The sequence below is a fragment of the Malurus melanocephalus genome, unplaced genomic scaffold (assembly GCF_030028575.1).
Source record: "Malurus melanocephalus ecotype Western Australia unplaced genomic scaffold, MMel_1.1 scaffold_465, whole genome shotgun sequence".
NCBI classification, from domain to species: Eukaryota; Metazoa; Chordata; class Aves; order Passeriformes; family Maluridae; genus Malurus; species Malurus melanocephalus.
In genome coordinates, this window is record NW_026623697.1 from 149962 (window position 1) to 169042 (window position 19081).

At 48.0% G+C, this 19081-nt stretch overlaps 1 protein-coding gene across 2 annotated transcripts in view; it reads right to left on the reverse strand.

Annotated features, from left to right (window-relative positions):
- The window catches only part of PIGQ (phosphatidylinositol glycan anchor biosynthesis class Q), a 35256-nt gene extending 16403 nt beyond the window's left edge, over window positions 1-18853 (reverse strand). The window contains exons 1-6 of one of the 2 annotated variants that reach the window (XM_057380641.1): window positions 18035-18853; window positions 12335-12466; window positions 10656-10776; window positions 4054-4180; window positions 2770-2923; window positions 189-300 (exon numbers count right to left, since the gene is read on the reverse strand). In XM_057380641.1, coding sequence (XP_057236624.1) covers window positions 189-300; window positions 2770-2923; window positions 4054-4180; window positions 10656-10776; window positions 12335-12466; window positions 18035-18846 — 1458 coding nt within the window. In that variant the 5' untranslated portion in view covers window positions 18847-18853. The remainder of the gene's footprint in view (window positions 1-188; window positions 301-2769; window positions 2924-4053; window positions 4181-10655; window positions 10777-12334; window positions 12467-18034) is intronic. The other variant, XM_057380640.1, reaches the window with a different exon arrangement.
- Window positions 18854-19081: the final 228 nt, after the last annotated feature.

Genomic DNA, 19081 nt, shown 5'->3' on the forward strand with positions numbered 1-19081 from the left:
GAATGCTGCAGGGCAATGAAGAGGTGCTGCAGGGCAGCAGAAGAGCCACAGATGCGGAGTGTCAGGATATGTCCTTGTTCTGGGCACCACCAAGCACCCTGTGGCTCTGTGCCAGTATCAGTCTGAGCGGGAGGGGAGGGCAGTGCCTGGGCAAGTGTCCTGCGGTGTCCCTGGGGCTGTGGCACTACCTGGTCCAGGTCATAGGAGCAGGAATCCACGCGCTGCCGCAGCACATTCCACTTCTTGCCCCGGAACAGACGCCACAGAGAGGACAGGCCGTAGATCTTCAGGCAGTAGAGCCTGAGCAAAGAGAAGACTCTGTGCAGCAGAGCTGGCAGTTCCCAGCTCCAGCAGCACCCAGCTGTCACTGTCACAGCCCCATGCCCACCCACCGACCTGCTGAGCCAGGGGTGACAAAAAGAAATCCACTGGGAATGATGGAGATAAAGACTCATGGCTCAGTCCGGGCTGGCTCCTGGCACGAGGGCTACGGCAGCCAGCTCTGGGCTACTGGAGGGGAATGGCTAGGCCATGCCCTGGGGCTGCAGCAATCACCAGCCTCCTGGCAACACCTTCCCTGCAGCAAAAGGSAGGGGAGGCACAGGTGCCCAGAGAAACTGTAGCTGCTCCTGGATCCCTGGCAATGCCCAAGGCCAGGTTGGACAGCTTGGAGCAGCCTGGGATGGTGGAAGGTTTCCTTGCCCATGGCAGGGGGTGGAATGAGATGAGCTTTATGGTCCTTCCCAACCCAAATCATTCCATGATCCTATGAAAAGAACGAGCCAAATTATTTCCCCAAGCTCACCTGGGTCTCCTCAGGTCAGATCTGTCCCTGCCCCTCACCTCACCCTTCCTGACAGCGCTGGCCAAGCTCCTACCCCACACCTGAGTCAGTGCAATGCAATGTTGCCTCTGCAGCACAGAGATGCAAGGGAACTTCTCTAGTAATCCACAGCTCTCAAAATCCTTAAGAGTGRGAAGAGATCAGTGAAATGCCTGGGGGCCCCTACTACATCCCTCTCTCAGGCTTTCAGAACTTGGTGCTATGAGATTTGGAGCTACTTCCCTCAGAGAAGAATGACAATGGTGAGGGAAACTTGGAGTGACCAGGGGTGAGAAATAGACACCACTTTTTGGAATAACATCAAGGAAGAGCCCTGGCCAGCAGTGCCAACATACAGGGATGGGACATGGCCAATGTGTGGGGCAGAACAGAGTCTGAGAAAGCCTGAACTACAAAAGCCAGACTGGCAAAGCAGGCCAGCTAAGGTGGGGAGGCTGCTTMGATTTCACGGCAGAGATGTGAAAGCAGAGGCAGGGAGTCTCATCCAAGAGAAGAAGCTGGTTTGAGGAACACCAACTGCTTCAAGGGATTGGCAGGGTGCCTCCAGAGCGGCAGGCACAACYCAGTGCACCAGCCCCTAGGCAGGAGGGAGCCCAGAACAGCTCCTCCAGCTTCTGGCACACACCTGCCCATGGCTCTGACTAARGCCACATCTCCCTGACCCCCAGACACGGCACCAGTGGGAGTTGCTGCAGTAGCACCTGCCCCATCTGCCCTGCTGCCTGTACACACACGCCTGCCCTCACTGCACTCTGTGGTTTGCTCCATAAGGGGATCTTGGCCTTCACCAGCACCTGGACCAGCAAATTCTTCCTCCTGCTGGCTGCAGGAACTCAAGGGGCTGTGCTGGCTGTGGCTGACTGCTGGCCTTTCCTGTTCTATACTCCTGACAAACACGAGGCAGGTTGGATGGCTCCCTCCAGCTCTAGGGAAGAGTAATCAGATGAGAAAATGCTTTTCCTACTTCCAGTCTCTGCACAACTAGGAGGAGSAAGGCCATTCCTCACAGAACAACACAGCAATTCCAGTAATTAGAGGTGTTGGGAAGAGGCCCCCCAATCCTGGCATTACTGATTCYGGGTGCAAGCCCTATACTCATATACTCACAACAGATCTGGCTCATAAATCAGGTCTCAGTATCTCCAAGCATTCCTTAAAACACCCACATCCAAAGGTTTACTACTTATTGTGTTTGCAAAGCACAGCCTGAGGAGGGATAATGGCCATTCTGCACCTTATGAACCAAAAAGTCCTTYATCTCTTGTATCCCATCACCCTGGCAAGCATGTCCTGTGGCCTCTGGGACTCCTTGCTGTGGCACAAGTTAGAGGAGAGCAGGAACAGAACACAGTGATGGGCACCTCTTGCACAGAACCCCAACATGCCCCAGATGTGCCCTCTGCACCCTCCCCCACCACTCCTTCAGAGCCTCTGCCCAGCTTTCACAGACACCCTGTAAACCCAAATGTGCCTATCTGTGCTCCACAGCACAGGCAGAACCCCTTAACAGGGCAGAGACAGGGACTTTGGGACTTCTTCAGAACTACAAGGGTTCCCCTCTCCCCTTCCCCTCTCCTCCTCTTCTCCAGTTCCCCCCCACACCTCTGGCAGGGTGCAGTTGAGGATAGTACTGTGAGGTTGGGTCAAAGGGATCGGGTGAGCTGCTTTTTTGTCCTCTGCCTGTTAYGTAGTTTTATTTTTCCAGGTCACTACCATGACAGATAAATATTTAAATGCAGGAGAACTGAAAGACAGGTTACTTGTCCTACTGTGGCCATCATTTCTACAGGCATAAAAGACTGCAAGAAATTGCCAGTGAAACTGTGAATTCAGGAAAATTACAGCATGACTGAATGCTTCCCCATGGTCTGAGTGTTCTTGTCTGTAGCCCCTGTCTCCAAACACCCCTCAGAGAGCAGACTCACCTGGCCCCGTAGACATAGAAGCAGTAGATGTGGAAGGTCAGGAGTGCAATGATGTCGGAGAGGATGCAAAGAGCCACAGTCAGGCCCAGACAGGCTGAGAGCCCCACGTACCACAGGATCATCTCAATGAAGGGGGACAGCAGGTGGATGTAGCCTGGTGCACATGGTAGAGGGTCAGTGTTTGACTGGGGCACCTCCCTCTTGACCCTCTCTCAACAGGCCAATTCCCCTTGCCCTAGAACACTGCTCCAGAAATCAGAGCCATGAAAACATGGAAGTGAAGCTGAAAACTCTTTTAGATGCCAACTTCTCTTTAGAAGGACCAAAACAACTTCTCTTTCTGCCCAAGTTTCTGCCACAAAGCAGGGCAGTTCTGGGAGGATGGGGAGAACATGCTAAGCTTGAATACAGCAGTCACCTTTCTCCATGTGTGATTTCATAGAATCAGCATGGCACGGTTTGGTTTGAAAGGRACCTTAAAGATCATTTAGTGCCAYGTCCCTGCTACGGGCAGGGACATCTTCCACAGACCTGGCTGTTTCAAGCCCCATCCAGTCTGGCCTTGAACACTTCCAGGGATGTAACATTTGACTTCCTACATTTGTGCCCAGGTTTTTTAACTGCATTTTTAACTGCACACATCAACCTTTACTGTAACCATTCCTGTTTTTCTGCTCTTCCCACAAAAGCCACTTCATATGGCTTTTGTAAAATAAAGCAGTGTGGACAGTCTCTTTCATCACTGAAGTGGGGCAAAGTCACAGAAACAAGATCATACTTGATTGGTGAGCAAAGTAAATCAGTATAATAACTATGGAGTTCATGTCCATCATGCCTGTACTCTTCACTCAAGGATAGCAGCGGTGTTATTCGAAGCAGCGACTTGAAATAACAAAATTGCACTATGCTGAAGTCAGTGATAGGACAGGGCTGGCATTTGCATCCCTGCACATTTCTCATCCCTATCCCAAGAGCTGCCTMTCACATGGCAAAGACCACAGAAACCCACAAAAAACCTCATAGCAGTGCCTTCCCTTGGACACTCAAGTAACTATGCCCCAGCAGGATCTGCACTTCTCACAGAGCATCAACACCAGCACTTTATTTAATATGCATGAATTCCTTGTGTGAGAATCCAACTTTGGCTTCAGTTCTCACAGCAGGAAGACTCCCAGACAAGTCTGTACTTGCAGAAGTGCATTTTGATTCATTACTCACCTCTAGGCAAACATTAAACACTCAGAGATGAAAAGGGAGGCTGGAAAGTTAAACAATTTCACTTACTGATCCAAAGATGGATGTGATAGAGGAAGAAGCGGCCCAAAACTTGATCCAAGGCTCGGTTCATTTTCAGTCCAGCTGGTGCTCCCATCAGCCACTGGAGCAGGTCYTGCAGCTCTTCAGCCACGTGCTGCAAACACAAGGAAGTGAAGCCATGGAGAGAACWGACTGCAGCCACACTGAACTACAGGGCACTGTAATTGCAGCCCCCTCAAGTGTTCCACCATAAMCTCCAAACCAATGGAAAAAAATCCAAACAGCCACTTTACAGAACATGACATAAATCAGAAATGCACCTTTATTAACTCCTCACTGAATTGAACACATTAGCTAAGAGGAACCTGAACTGCTTCAATGGTCTCTGTGTTGGGAACATGAAACTGTGTCACCTCTGGCCACCTCTGGAAGGTTTGCGCTGTGGGATTTTGTAGGATAATGAGAGTTCTGGAAATAGATGGCAAATGCTGGTGCACAAATCCACTTCTGGGAACAGTCTGCTGGAAAGTCAGAGCTGAGTTTGGGGATGGCTGTCAGGGTTTTAAAATGGGTGAATATGGCAGTGAATTAATGGGCAAAAAAGAATCAATTTTCATAAACAACCTGTTTGTGTTTAGAGAAGGGTAGAACGCTCAGTAACATAAATGTATTTCATGCACAAACTTTCTTGATCCTTTGTGGTGTACTGGGCAATAGCACTCATCTTGCCCATCACTCTCTGCAGGCTTCATGGAAAGATATCCAGATCCCAGCGACAAGGCAGCCTTGGAATCACTGAGGAAAAACACTAATGGAGCTCCTCCCCAAATCACAGAATCAGAAAATCATTATGCTTGGAAAAGCCTCTAAGATCATCAAGTCCAAYGACAAACCTCATAGGGCCAGGTCCACCATTAACTRCACCCCCAAGTGCCACATCCACATAGGTTTTGAACACTTCCAGGGATGGGGACTCCACTACAGTTCTGGGCAGCCTGTTCCAATGCTTGACCACCCTCTTCATGAAGAAATTTTCCCAATATCCAATCTAAACCTTCCCCTGGTGTAACTTGAGGCTATTTTATCTTGTCCTGTCTTGTTACCTGCCTGCACCCTCCTGTCATGGAGTTGTGGAGAGTGAGAAGGTGCCCCCGGAGCCTCCTTTTCTCCAGGCTGAACCTCCCCAGCTCTCTCAGGTGGTCCTGGGGCTCCAGCCCCTTTCCCAGCTCTGTTCCCTTCTCTGGACAAATTCCAGCCCCTCAGTGTCCTTCCTGTCCTTCCTGCTCCCAGGACTGSAAGTGCTGAGTTTCAGGACCTACTCCTGCCTGCCCTATATGCTGTCACTTCAATGCAGCAGAACAAACCAAATCCCAGCTCTGGGTTTGTTCCACCCTRTGTCAAACATGCTCCAGAACCTTCACTGAGGGCTTTGATTCACAATTTCTGGTGATTTCAGCCCAACCTGGTGTGGTTTATTGATTTTCTCTCTCCACCCCACCACACAACACTCCCCTTGCAGTCAACACTGTTCTCTGGAACTTCACAGCTCAGCTGCCCTGAGCTGAAAKCAGTGCTGAGCTCCACTTACCCGGCTCTGAACTAAAGGAACTGAGAATGATAACCATCAGCAAACACCTGGAAGAAGTGACCTCTTACACTGTCCCACACAGACAGAGACTGTAAGGAAAAGCCCTCTTTCTCCAAAAATCCCCCTTACAGCAGAYGCAAGTGAAGGGCACTACAAACTGCCCATATGTAGAACCACCAAGCCACACTCCCTAAAGCTGATGCACTGTAGACTACTTTCCTTATCAGTCACATGTATAATTTCCCTAAGGAAAAWTTTTTTCCAAGGAATGATTCCATTTTCTTTATTAACTAACAGATCCTGGCAAAATGAGTTTGTAAACATTTACTTTCAGTGCAGTGGCAAAATTAATGGCTCTATGTTCAACTTCTCCMAAAGGTTTGTCTATTTTCTTCACTTTACCTATCTCACTGCAAGTCAGGACTGATTAGATCCCATGGAGCTCACCTCTGTGGCTGAGAAGCATTTGCTGCTTTATAAATAGACTGGTTTTAATATTTAAAGTGTTGGATTGGTAACTTAGAAAAAGCATTTGGGGATTTTAATGAAATATTTAAATGTTTGAAAGCAGTCCTTCAGCAAGGCTGGATTTTAGCAATGAGTATTTCTAGAGGCTGCCAGTCCCAGAGGTGCTGCTAAACCCTGACAGGGACATGCAGCCTGGGAAGGTGCCCTACCTTGCTGTTATTTAGCTGGGCAAAGCATCTCAAAACAGAGTCCTGAGGCATAACCTTGCAGGTTGTTTTCCAGATATTTTAGGACTGATCAATAGCAAGTAGAATCAGAAAAGGTGACTGGGAGTCCAATTCTCCTCCTGCAATCATGAATACTGAATGCAGGCATATTAATAAATCAGATACAGTGGTTTGGAAGTGTTTCATAACAGGGTGCTGGAACAAGACAAACTGCAGAGAGACTGGAGCTAACCAGTTARATGAGATCACTGTGTTGTCATGCTCTTCTTCCTTTTCTCCATATGCAGAGGGACCAATGGTGATGTGACATGTGGAGAAGGACACACAGGGCACTGTGATCCTCCAGAGAAGGGAATGGAGCTGGGGAAGGGGCTGGAGCCCCAGGAGTGTCTGAAGGAGCTGGGAAAGGGGCTCAGCCCGGAGCAAAGGAGGCTCTGGGGGGACCTTGTGGCTCTGCACAACTCCCTGACAGGAGGGGGCAGCCGGGGGGGTCGGGCTCTGCTCCAGGGAACAGGGACAGGAGGAGAGGGAACGACCTCAAGTTACATCAGGGGAGGTTAAATTGGATATTGGGAAAATTTCTTCACTGAAAGGATGACACACTGAAAGGCACTGACACAGCTGCCCAGGGCAGTGGTGGAGTCCCCATCCCAGGAAGTGTTCAAAACCCATGTGGATGTGGCACTTGGGGATAGGGGTTAATGGTGAACATGGTGGTGCTGGGCTGATGGTTGGACTTGGTGATCCCAAAGGTCTTTTCCAACTCTAAGGGTTCTACCTGGTGCAAGTCAGAGCACRCAGAGCCAGAGCTCTCCCTGCCAGACACACCTGCCCTGTGTCTGTTGCAGGTGGTTGGGGCTCTAAGATACACTGTTYTACAAATCAACATGTAAAAATATTTTTCCAGGAAGTGTTCCCTCTGCTTGCTTTGTTTATGGATCAGTGGAACAAGACTGAGTAGGAACACACATCCAATTATCTCCAAGCCCCAGTAATGCTTTTGCAGRCACAATCTATGATAAATATTTAACTGTTTCAAACAGATTACAGCTTAGGAAAAAGAGACATTGGCAAGAATAAACGAGATGAAGGGAAAAAAGAAAAGGAGATGGTTTTTAAGCAGTTCTGTTTAAAATGAAGGCAGTGCTTTGAGTCAAGTACTTCTGAAAGAAGGCTGTCTTGTGGAAGGCAAAAGCAAGGACAACCATTGGGAAGCCTGGTGGGATCAAGAGGAAGGGGGAAGGTAGGAGTTGTGAGGGTACCTACARAGAGAAGATTATTCAAGTTTTCCATTTTTGGATTTGAAAGCCTGCTTCAAAAATCAGTCCTTCATAGTGCACACAGCTCCTTGCCAGTTACTCCCTGGGTGTCTCTGAATCACATCTGCCTCACTGACTGACAAAAGCAACTTGTTATTACAGCCAGCTCACCATGCTGGGAAAGTGGGAGCTGCACTCAGTGATGTCTTGTGCAGCATCAACAATTGCCAGCCAAGCCCTCATTCGAGAATCATTTTATCAGGGGATGGCAAGGGATGGCCAGGGAACACAGCCTGTCCTCCTGGCAGCAGGCTGAGCTTGTGACCCTGGCAGTGCTGAGAGTCAGAAGAACCCACCTGCACTGCTTCCTTCCAGAGAGATGCTGGTTGGGAAAAAACTTGAGCATTGTATCCAGGCCCCACACAGCTGGGGTTTTGTTGATGTTAAAATCAATCAATCAAACAAATAAGGTTATGTGTTATATAATGTGTCAGTGTTCAAATCAATAAGGTTAAAGTGAGGTTATGTATATAGCCTTATTTTACATAACAATCTTATTATAATAGTAATAGAATAGAATAGAATATCCTGAGTGGGAAGGGACCCTTCAGGAGCACCAAAGTCCTGCCAGCCCCTGGCCCTGCACAGACACCCCAACAATCCCACCCTGTGCATCCCTGGCAGCGCTGTCCAAACGCTCTTGGAGCTCTGGCAGCCTCAAGGCCATGCCCATTCCCCCAGCATGCTCTGGGGTAAATGAGATATCCAATGTTCTATTCATCAACAGACAGGTGTAGGGTCAATGGCATCAGCAGATCTGAGCACAGCTTAGAGCAGAAGAGTGTTAGGGAAGGAACAGGAGCTCTCTGCACACAGGGAATGCTGAGTTTCTGAACTTGGCAACACATGAGCACTTGAGAAAGCAAAGGGGTGGGAATAATGCAGACCAGATGGACACTCAGCAAGAGAGGAAACCTACTGCTGAATGGCTGAGGGGAGATTTTGCTGTCATACTGGAAAAGAAGTGGTGCTGGCTTGCACACCACATGCTGAAGTCATTGGTATATTTTGGGATCACTCAGATCTGCGTTTTTTAAGGCCTGCACATAATGCATGTAAATCAATGCCCAGCAAAGACAGTAAAAGGACTCCAAATGATTTTATGTCCACAATCTCATATGCCCAAAAGAAGAAAGTAAGGCTGGAAAAAATAAGAGTTGTGAGTGGCCTGAATTGATAAGGCTGGAAAAACAGGGAAGAAAGGCACTGACCAGTTATCAGCCACTCCAGACATGGAGGAGTTAGCACTTCCAGGAAAGAAAGCAAACAGCTCCTGGTGGTAGCCAGGTAACGCAGTCTGCACATGGAGGAGACTTGGTGAAGATAACTGACACTGTGATGCCAAAGTTGAGTGACAGATGAGCTAAATTACTGACAGAGGAACAAACAAGCAAGCCTCACAAGCAAGCCTGTCCAGGCCAGGTGCTGAGGTTGGACACACCTTGAGCACAGAGAGTGTCCATCTGCCAAAGACACTGGGCAGATGGAATTCCTCCCGGAGCCACCTGTGCAACCAGGAATGCAGCCAAAGCCACTTCCCTTCAGACTTGTTAAGAAATCAGATTTCTGAGAGCTGGGCACTTCCAGTAATCCCAAAGAGAAAGCTCTAGGGAACATAAACCTCTCCAGCTGAGAGGTTCTGTGAGGGAAAAGCCTTGGAAATAAGGCTTAAAAGAAGATTTGTRGTTTATAGCTCAAACACAAGAGCAAGTGTCCTGTAGAAATGTGGCACTTACTACCCACCACTGCTGCTGAATAGTGTCTACAGCAATCCTTAAAACACATTGCTCTTAAGAGTTTGACTATGAAAGATAAGAAAAGCAGCTTATTATCGGGATAATCCTGATCCACAGCTACACCAGACACTTCATACATGCTTTCTAAAAGTGCAGCATGTAAAAGAATGATCAGAGATCTTGTAGTAATTGAGGAGTTAGACATGCACCAACAGGATCATCATCAAAGGAAATGTGAGCTCTTCCCAGGAAATGCAGTGTAAGTAGGAAAAATAAACTGCTGCTGGAATTCTCTGATCAGAATCAGATTCCTCCCAACCAAGAAGCTGGAGAAAGAGCAGAGAGAAAACATTCTCCAGCTGCTAGAAAGAAACCAATGGAAAGACCCATTCAGAAATGAAAGAAAAGTGGGCAGAGAGAGGATTAGGCTGTGCAGCTGCAATGACAGGGCTCAAAATTGGCTGCACATCTATTCCCAAGACACAGAAGCYCTTAAAACAGACCTGACCTCAGATTAGTGGTCTGGTCTCCAGCCTCTGAAGTACATTATRTGTTCCTCAGTGCCACTAAACAGATACATGGGAGCTCTGCACCTAAAATGAACTACCAGAAGAGCAGGACAGTGTGAGTCATACTTGCWATCCGTGAATTTCTGCTGATGTCAAGGGATCTCAGTGGGCAAGAGGAGTTATGTTTAAAAAATCACAAGACACAGCAAGTTTTCCCAGTTTAGCATCTTTACCCCAGAGCTCCTAGGCAGGATTTCAGGTGTTTATACCCTGACCAGCAAAGCCTTTGGACTTCCCCATGAAACTCCTTTCACAAGAACAGCTACACTGCTTATCATGTTTGACTTTCCAGCAGTTTATCAGATTCAACCACATTACAGCTTTTTTTCACCACAAACAACCCATATAGCAACAACCTGAGGACACTTTGTGTTGGCTTTAAAGCAAAATAAAAGCACTGAGGCTCCATAACCACCCAACCTGCAGCTGCAGAACTCTGTCCAAGACATAATTGTTCCTTTAGGAGTGGGAGCAGCCCTCCCATAAATATCTACTTATTATTCACAGCACATACACAGCAGAGCTGAGTTTCTTTTGAGCAGTCCCAACAGGCTTGATTTGAAGATTTCACTGCTCTTGAGAAGACCTCATTTGCATGACTTCAGACAGGACTCTCTGAAACCCTTGTGTGTGAGGCAGTGCCTCCATACAACCACCCCAAGCAGGGAGAGCTGGGCAGTGCCCAGAGCAGCTGAAAGGGGATCAGATTTGGCCAGACTTACATCAGCCACAGGGATGAGAGTGTCAGCAAGATGACCAATGCGGTTTTTCCTGTACAGCCACGACATCAGCAGTATCCCCAGGGCCACATCAATCAGCAGAGAGACAAAGATGTTGGCTTTCCTGCAGGCAGGGTAMAGAGAAACAGACTCAGAGAAAAAGGAAGGACAGTGTTTAATGTTTCAATGACAATWGTTGGCTTTGCTTATGGAGCACCTTTAATGTCCCAGGGACACCAGGACAACTCACTGAAGAGGAACAATTTAAGGAATCTTTTCACTTTCACTGTTTGCTGCTCCTCCTTTGGCTAAGCACAGGACAGGTTTGTTCAGCCTGGGGAAGGGAAGACTGAGGGGAAACCTTACAGCTCTTTACAGCTTCCTCCCAAGGGGCAGCACAAGGACAGCTCTGATCTGTGACCAGTGACAGGACCCAGGGAACTGCTGGAGCTGTGTCAGGGAGGGTCAGGCTGGAGATCAGGAAAACGCTCTTCCCCCAGATGGTGCTGGGCACTGCCCAGGCTCCCCAAGGAACGAGCACAAACCTGAGGCTGCCAGAGCTCCAGGAGTGTTTGGACACTGCTCTTAGGGATGCACAAGGTGGAATTGTTGGGGTGTCTGTGCAGGGCCAGGGGTTGGACTGGATGACTCCTGTGGGTACCTTCCCACTCAGGATATTCCATGATTCTAAACACAGAGCCACTCAGAGCCTGCCACATCACAAAACCTTTCTTAATAGGGAGCAAAGAGGGAATTGAAGCTACAAAAAGGAATGTCAGACAGAAAGGTGTGTACACACTCAGGGGGGATTTACCAATTACCAGTATTGAGGGCACCAGCATGTCTAGCAGCCACACTGAGATCAGATGGCTTTCCAAGACAAGGCAATAAATACTGGGTTTGGGTTCATACACCCAGAAGAGCTGCTGACCTGCCCCTTCCTTGCTAGAATTTCTGAAAGGAATTCCATGACGTGAGTTATTCAGGAAATCAGATTAAACAATCACAGTTACTTTTGGCCTTCAAATCTGCTAATCTATTTTAAGTGTTCCCTGGGAGTCTATTACTGCAGGATCAGAGAACCACACAGAACAAGACTGGCTGTGGAAGAGCTGTAGGGCACCAATATCTGTCTCAGATCTTCTGCTCTGTTCCTCTCACGGTGCTGCATGTTTGCTTTTCCTCTTACACTTTGTTACTGCTCTAACAGTGTAACTGGAGTCTCCTGTCTGCAGTTTCTGCACAAAAAGCTTTCCCAAAAGAGTGGGTGAAAGAGGGGAACAGTAAAACTCTCTGCTCTTATGGAAAGTGCCCCTGAATGCTGTTGGATGGCAGTGATTGACAGCAGCACTTGAGAGCAATGAGCCTGTAGGAGCAGTGACAGCAAAGCACTCACACATGGATGCATTACAAGCTTTTGGGGGGCAATATCCCGTTGCCTTTCCCAGGCTCAGGAAAAAGGCAGGTATCTAGCAAAAGGGATCATTAACATACAAACATACAAATATATATGCATATGAATACAGTACAGAGGAAAGATGTGCAACCTAACAGGGAGTAGAGCAACATGACATGGGCCAGTGAGGACCTAGCAATGTCCAGGCATGGGATCCATGGTTTGGGCTCCCCACAAGAGACAGGAATAGAGCCAAGACACATCTAACTTTACATGTACTCCGTACCTCATCAGCTGAGTCTGGTTTTGAGCCTTCTTGTTGCTGCTGATGATCTGAAGGTGCTGCAGGCGATGTCCCAGCTGCTCACAAGTTGAGAGTTTGCTCCACAAGAAAGACAAAGGCCAAAACTTCAGCACCCTGTAGAAACACATGGGAACGTCCCCTTTTTGCCTTTGTTATGCAGCATGAGGCCAGCATCCTAAATTCATGCAAAACAGTGCAAAGTTAAGGCAACCAGAGCTGGTGATTAGATGTCAATGACTCCCTAAAAGGTTAACAGAATTGAGGCAGCCTTGCCAGACCAAAACATCTAATGCAGAAAACCCAAGCTCTGATTGGCACCCTGTGAAACCACGTCTCACTCTTCCAAGGAAGCCACAAGGCAATTTTGATTCCAGCTACTGCTTTTGGATACATCATTGGGCCTGCACAATGCTTCAGTCTCCATCAGAGTCAAGCTGTGTGTTCAGTGCAGCAAAACAATGTGGAGAAACTGCAGCACACAYCCCAGGGTTACCATCACAGATCATGGAATAGTTTGGGTTGGGAGGGACCTTAAAGCTCATCTCATTCCAACCCCCCACCATGGCCAGAAGCACTTTCCACTATCCCAGGTTGCTCCAAGCCCTGTTCAACCTGGCCTTGGGCACTGCCAGGGATCCAGGGGCAGCCACAGCTTCTCTGGGCACCCTGTGCCAGGGCCTCCCCACCCTCACAGGGAACAATTCCTTCCCAATATCCCATCCATCCCTGCCCTCTGACAGTGGGAAGCTACTCCCTCTCGATCTGTCCCTTCAGGCCCTTGTCCCAAGTCCCTCTCCAGCTCTCTTGGAGCCCCTTTAGGCTCTGGAAGGAGCTCTAAGATTTCCCTGGAGCCTTCTCCTCTCCAGGTGAACACTCCCAGCTCTCCCAGGCTGGTTTCAGAGCAGAGGGGATCACAAGTCTCTGTCTGGTGTGAGMCTGGTATAACAAACARCTGGGCCCTCCATGCAGTTTATYTCCCTTTTCCCCCTCTTTTCTTTTTTCTTCCACTTGATCCTTCTCTATTTTCTTTATTACTTCCAAATTCTTTTCTCAGGATCTTCTACCTTCCCTGCACTGCCTTGCAGTGACCAGCATTACGTAGATAACACAACATTCAGCATTTAATTARGTTTCAAAGTTAACATCCACATTAGGTTTGTAGGGGAGGAAACAGTCACACGGTTCTTTTCTCATGACTCAGAAGAAAAGTACTAAATTATGCTCAATTATTTTGGGGAGTTACTTTTATTACCACATAACCTATAAAGCAAGGACTGTTGGTGGTTTGTGCAGGTGAAGTGACATAGCAGTGGGTRCAGGCTGGCCACAGAAACCACAGCAACACATGGCATCAGGGTTGGTTTGGGCGATAAATTCTGATGTGAAAATAATTTGGATCATTTCTCTCCTGTACACATGACTAGTAYACTACACTACCCAGTGTAGTTGTTGCTTTATTTTCACAGTGTTTCACTGTTATTTATTACTGGTCCAGGAATCCGTGGTCACTTTTATTCATGTCACCTACTCTCCTGTGCTGCCTTGGCATGGTCTTTCAAGTTACATCCATTTCACACACTAACAATATCCCTTATATCCTGCTTTGCTTTGGAAATTGTACAGCTGCTTGGATCATTACTGATCATGGCCTGGAGATGGATGTCCCTGCAAACCGTGTGTGTCTCCCATGGATTTCATCCAGAGGATGCCAGCCCATGCCCAGCAGCAGATGCCTCCAGGACTGGCCAGGATGGGCACACTGGGGTGCTCACTGCTATTTATACAATTCACACCAATCACAARGGTACAGCTCCTCCAAACCCTGCTCATTTCCCTCGGGCTGCTGTCCCCGTCCTTCCCACATCCTCCTGAGCTCTTTGAACCTCCCTTTGTGCACGATTTGTCAGCTTAAGGACCAGAGTGCTGAAGTCCCCCCCCTTCCCCCTCCCTCCCCATTCAATTTTCAGACACATTGGGTTTGAAACACATGCAGTGTACTGTGAATCATTCTTAATTTGAGGTCTCCAAGTTACTCAGCTCTTCGCTACAGCCTCCCACCTTGGAGACAAATTAATGCACTGCTCCTCAGCTGACTTGTCAGGAGGAGGGAGCTGAGGTGGAGGAGGAAAGAGCACCTTGCAGGGGAGGGAGAGGGGGGTGACTGCTCTGGCCACTGATCACACACAGCTGGGCTCACAGATTCACCAAGACACAAGAGCAGACGAGTTTTCCTTTCCAATTATACCCCAGCCCACTGGTTACAAACTCTGCTGTAGCAAAACTTGACTAGAACAGAGAATTGTACTTGAAATGCAAAGAAGGGGAAGGAGAGATGCTCTGCTTGTGGGATTATGTACAGATGGCTGAAGGTGAAGAATTATGGGTCAAACAGCAGCTGCCAGACCCTGTCAGCTCAGGCAGAAAGCAGCAGCTCTGGGGCCCTGTGCCACACTTCTCACCAGGTGACAGTCCCATCCTCTGCCAGCAGTGGCTGYTTCTCATCCTCCACAGCTGCTCCTCAAGCTGGAGGTAGCCAGCCCTGGGTCACCCCCAGTCTGACACCCCCAGCCAGGGGAAAGGACAGACTGCTGTCATCTGCCTGGGGAATGTCTTGCACAAGTGGGAATGATTCCCAAAGCAGCCTCATGCCCAGCAGGACCCCAGCATTGGGCACCCAGTGCAGCCTGTGATGGCTCAGCTCCTCTACTGGACACCATGGGCCTCAAAACCCATCAGAAGGATTTCTTTGTGCTACAACCGACTCTCACTCACCACCACAAGCACAACCAACATTCCACTCACATACTTTCCTTGGAAAGGAAATAGATAWACATACTTATTCAAATAAAAATACAAACATATTGCAAAAAGCTCAATAGAGCAGCTGCAAGATGTGCTATGGGAACTCTCCTCTCTGGGAGGACGGAGGAAGAAAGCAAAAAATATGCCTTGCATGGTCTCCTACCCCTTTGCACATTGACTGTGCACTGCCAGAAATACTCCCACTTGTTTACCATACAGTATATAGAACAATTTTCAGAACTTCAATGGAAAACCAACCAGATAAAAAAACCCAACAGAAATCCAGTGATGTTGTGTCATTGCATTATTTAAGCAGCAGGGGATCTTTGGGGTATTTCCAAATATATGGAATTTTAGCAATAAATTAACATAGCCTCCATGAGTAAGTCTTGATTTTCCAATTCAGTTTTTTCCCAAGAGTGRGAGGGGATTTTTCAGATATCAGATGAAAAGCAATCTTTCCGAATCTGGATCACATGCAAATGTTAAGCTCCATTAACCAGAACTACTGAGTGTCTTCTTGCTCCTTGCTAGAAATTGAAGGAACAGTGCCTCYCTTTGGATGAGGGATTGGAGGTGTYTATAAACAGGCTTATTTTAAAAGGAGCACACAGAGTTTATTGCTTCAAGACTAAAGCATCCTGATGTCCCCAAGAGCAGAGACCTTCAGGTATAATGGGAATGCTGCCCCCAAGTCCCTCTGAAGCAGAATTGCAATGGCCACCCCTTAGCACACGGTGGTGCTGAAGAAATGGCTTAATTCGGGATGTGCAGGACTTGGAAGTGCTGGGTGAGCTTGGAGGGATGGCAGCAACTCACTCCCTGAGATTTCCAGCACTGCTGCCTCGCTTSTCCTGCAAATACACAACAGGAGCATTTCCAAAAATCCCCAAGCATCCCTAGTCTSAGAGGACATTGCTGCTCTCTTCCTTTAGCTTTTCAAAGCTGACTATCCTTTAACATCATAAAAAATAGGGAACAAAAGAACTCCTGTGACCTGAAAGAACAAAAACTCATTAATCTTATTTTATGTGATGTCCTGTCCCAGCACAAGGAGGAGGGGACTGAAGGACACCGGCATGTGACATCTTGAACTCTCCCTGCCTCAAGTATGTTGGCATGAAGAAGGTTGTACCACACATCACATGCCAAATGGAACCAAATTCCTTTAAATGACTTAGGAGGTCAAGCAGGAGGCTTGTTAAAAAGCCAGGTACTAGTCTCTGYTCTTCAGGACTGAGTTTTAAACCACCTGTAAGGGAAGTAAATATTAAGATGATATTGTGGGTGAATAAAACAAAGGAGAGAGCAAGATCTGCCTCCCAAGGCTAAGGACAAAAGCTCAGTGCAGGTTTATGCATAGCAAGCCTCACATTCTGCCCGCTGGCAGGYACAGTTGGCTGCTGCTCTGCCTTAAAACCCCGATCCTGACCCTAGGAAAAGCTAAAGTCAGAATTGCTGAGAAGCTGGGTAACAGCTATCTGGGCTCAACCTGCTAGCTGAGCTTGATCTCCCAAGTTATGCTGAGATTGTGGCCTCTTGGAACCCTGCAAGGCTTGGACTTAACCTGACTCCAAGCCTGGCCTGAGTACTGGCACCAGTCAAGGTGGGACCAAGTGAGACCAAGTGCCTGTGCAGAAAAGGATCATCCTGTCTGTCTGTTGGTGGTGGCACACAGACACAAAAAAGACTTTTGGAGCTGACTCCAAATCTTCTGCCCAAACACAAAGTTGTGCCTTAGTCACCATTAACAATCATTAACACACTGGTTCTCAGTGATATCAGATTTGGGTTTGACCCTAAATGTCTTCCAATAGTCCAAAACTGGAAAGTTTTCCCTTTGTGTACCAAAATGTGTTATCCAACTGYTCAAAAAATCTTTGCATGGGAAGAGTTTCACTGTAATTCTTTTACAACTGTATCACACAATTGGAAACATATTAAAAACCTCCACTCCCTTAGGCTGTACTTTAGAAGATTTATCTGGRAATACAGTAGCGGCTGTTATCAAARTTTCATCAATTACAGYGTCCYCTTGAAGCCTGAAACCAAGACTCCACTCCYCTCTCTGTCACCTCTCCAGGCAACCTGACCAGGGCAGTGGTGGAATCAGCATCCCTGYAAGTATTCAAACAACACATGGATGTGGCACTTGGGAACATGGTTTAGTGGTGGCCTTGGCAGTACTGGCTTAATAACTAGACTCGATGATCTTAGAGGGCTTTTTCAATGTAAATAATTCCATGATTCTAAGCTTTCCCCCCTCAAATCTGCTCAGAATTAGTCTTAGACCACATACTTGCCAGGTCTTACATCTGGAGCATCCTGTTCAGGCTCATGGTTGTGAGAACAGGATTTCACCAAGGATTCAGGCTTACTARCAATCCCTCTAAACTCCTATATAAAGTGCCAAGATTGCAGCACCACAGTCTCTTGGAGAGAAGATGGATTTAGAAACAGTATTTGCTGATGTTTCACAGCTGCAGAGGGACTCACAGCAAACAGGGAGGAGGGAGTCCCCAGCTATCCAGCCATTAAGGAAAGCCTCATGTCATTCTGTTAGCCATGGAATAGCTGGAAAACCACTGTTTCAGCTGTGATGAAACTGAAGCAGGGCTGAGCTACCCCTGCTGAAAATGGGGAGGACATGAATGGCTCCCCAGAAAACCTCCCAGCTCCGTGAAGAGCTCTGAGGGAACCTTTGGCCTTGTGTTTTCAGTGGAGCTCCCCAGACTCCCAACAGCATCCCTTACAGCAGCCTGTTTCCAACAGAACAATTTTGTATCACATTTCTCACTGCGGTTGAGCAGCAGCCCTGCAATGCTTAAACACAAATTAGGTTTCCAGGCAGAAGAAGCTGGCTGATGTCACAGCACCTACCTGCTCCTGCAGATCCCAGAGACCAGCGAGAGCAGGAATGTCAGCAGCATGCAGGCAGGCACAGAGGCCTGCTTCATCAGCTCCACGATGATACTGGCCTCCACCCCATCCGACTGCCAGTGGGTCAGCTTGATGGGCCCCTCATCGTACCTGTCTGTCATGAACAGGACCTGGCTCCTGGCCACCGTGTCGAAGATGGCCGAGAGCTTTGAGGCATCCTCTGCCCCCTGACCAGCTGTGTCCAAAGTGGGGTGCAGATGGGAAAGCATGACTTTGCGCTGGTCATAGTACACCARGATGATTTCTTCCTCCTGAGGGTTTTTAGAGTGTTTCTGAAGGGTAGAACAGCTCCAGAATTTGCTGTCTCCCTCTTTGCTTATCTGAATCCACGGGTCATGGCAGAATATGGTGCCAAGGTCTTCCAAGAATTCACTCAGACTCTCTTCTTTCTCCTGTTTGCTGTTGCTCCATGAGCCAAGCACAGAAACAGTGACTTTAGTGACACGCTGAACTTCCCCGAGGTACTGCTTCACCTGGACAGGGATAAAGGGGAAGTGTACCACAGCAAGGATGACAGCGGCGTTCTGCTCCGAGATCCAGCGGCCGATCAAAATGCCGCTGTCTGCCGAGGAGCAGCACGATGGAAAGAACACCTTCAGTACCATGGCAGCCACCCTGGAGGGACATACACCTGCCAGGAAACACAGAAATAAAACCTGAGGATGGTGAGTAAATGAAAGGAAAATATGACCTGGSCAAAGCCACCAGAGAGGAGAACTAAGAATGCTTAAAAACACAAACATTAGTGACATTAATGACAGCCAACATTCACATAATCATGAGGTTCCTGATGATCTGCAGTCTTTAAATGGAGGGAAGGAGAGACTGGAGTTTCCCAGCAAAGCCTGTCTCCCTGTCCTAGAGAGGTCTTTCGTGGTGGTACATRAATAAGCAGAGCCTGTCAGACCARCCAAGACCCAGCCTGAGAATTCAGAATTCACCCAGCCTTAGATCTTGGATGCCACACTGGRTGTGCTGGAGCCCTTC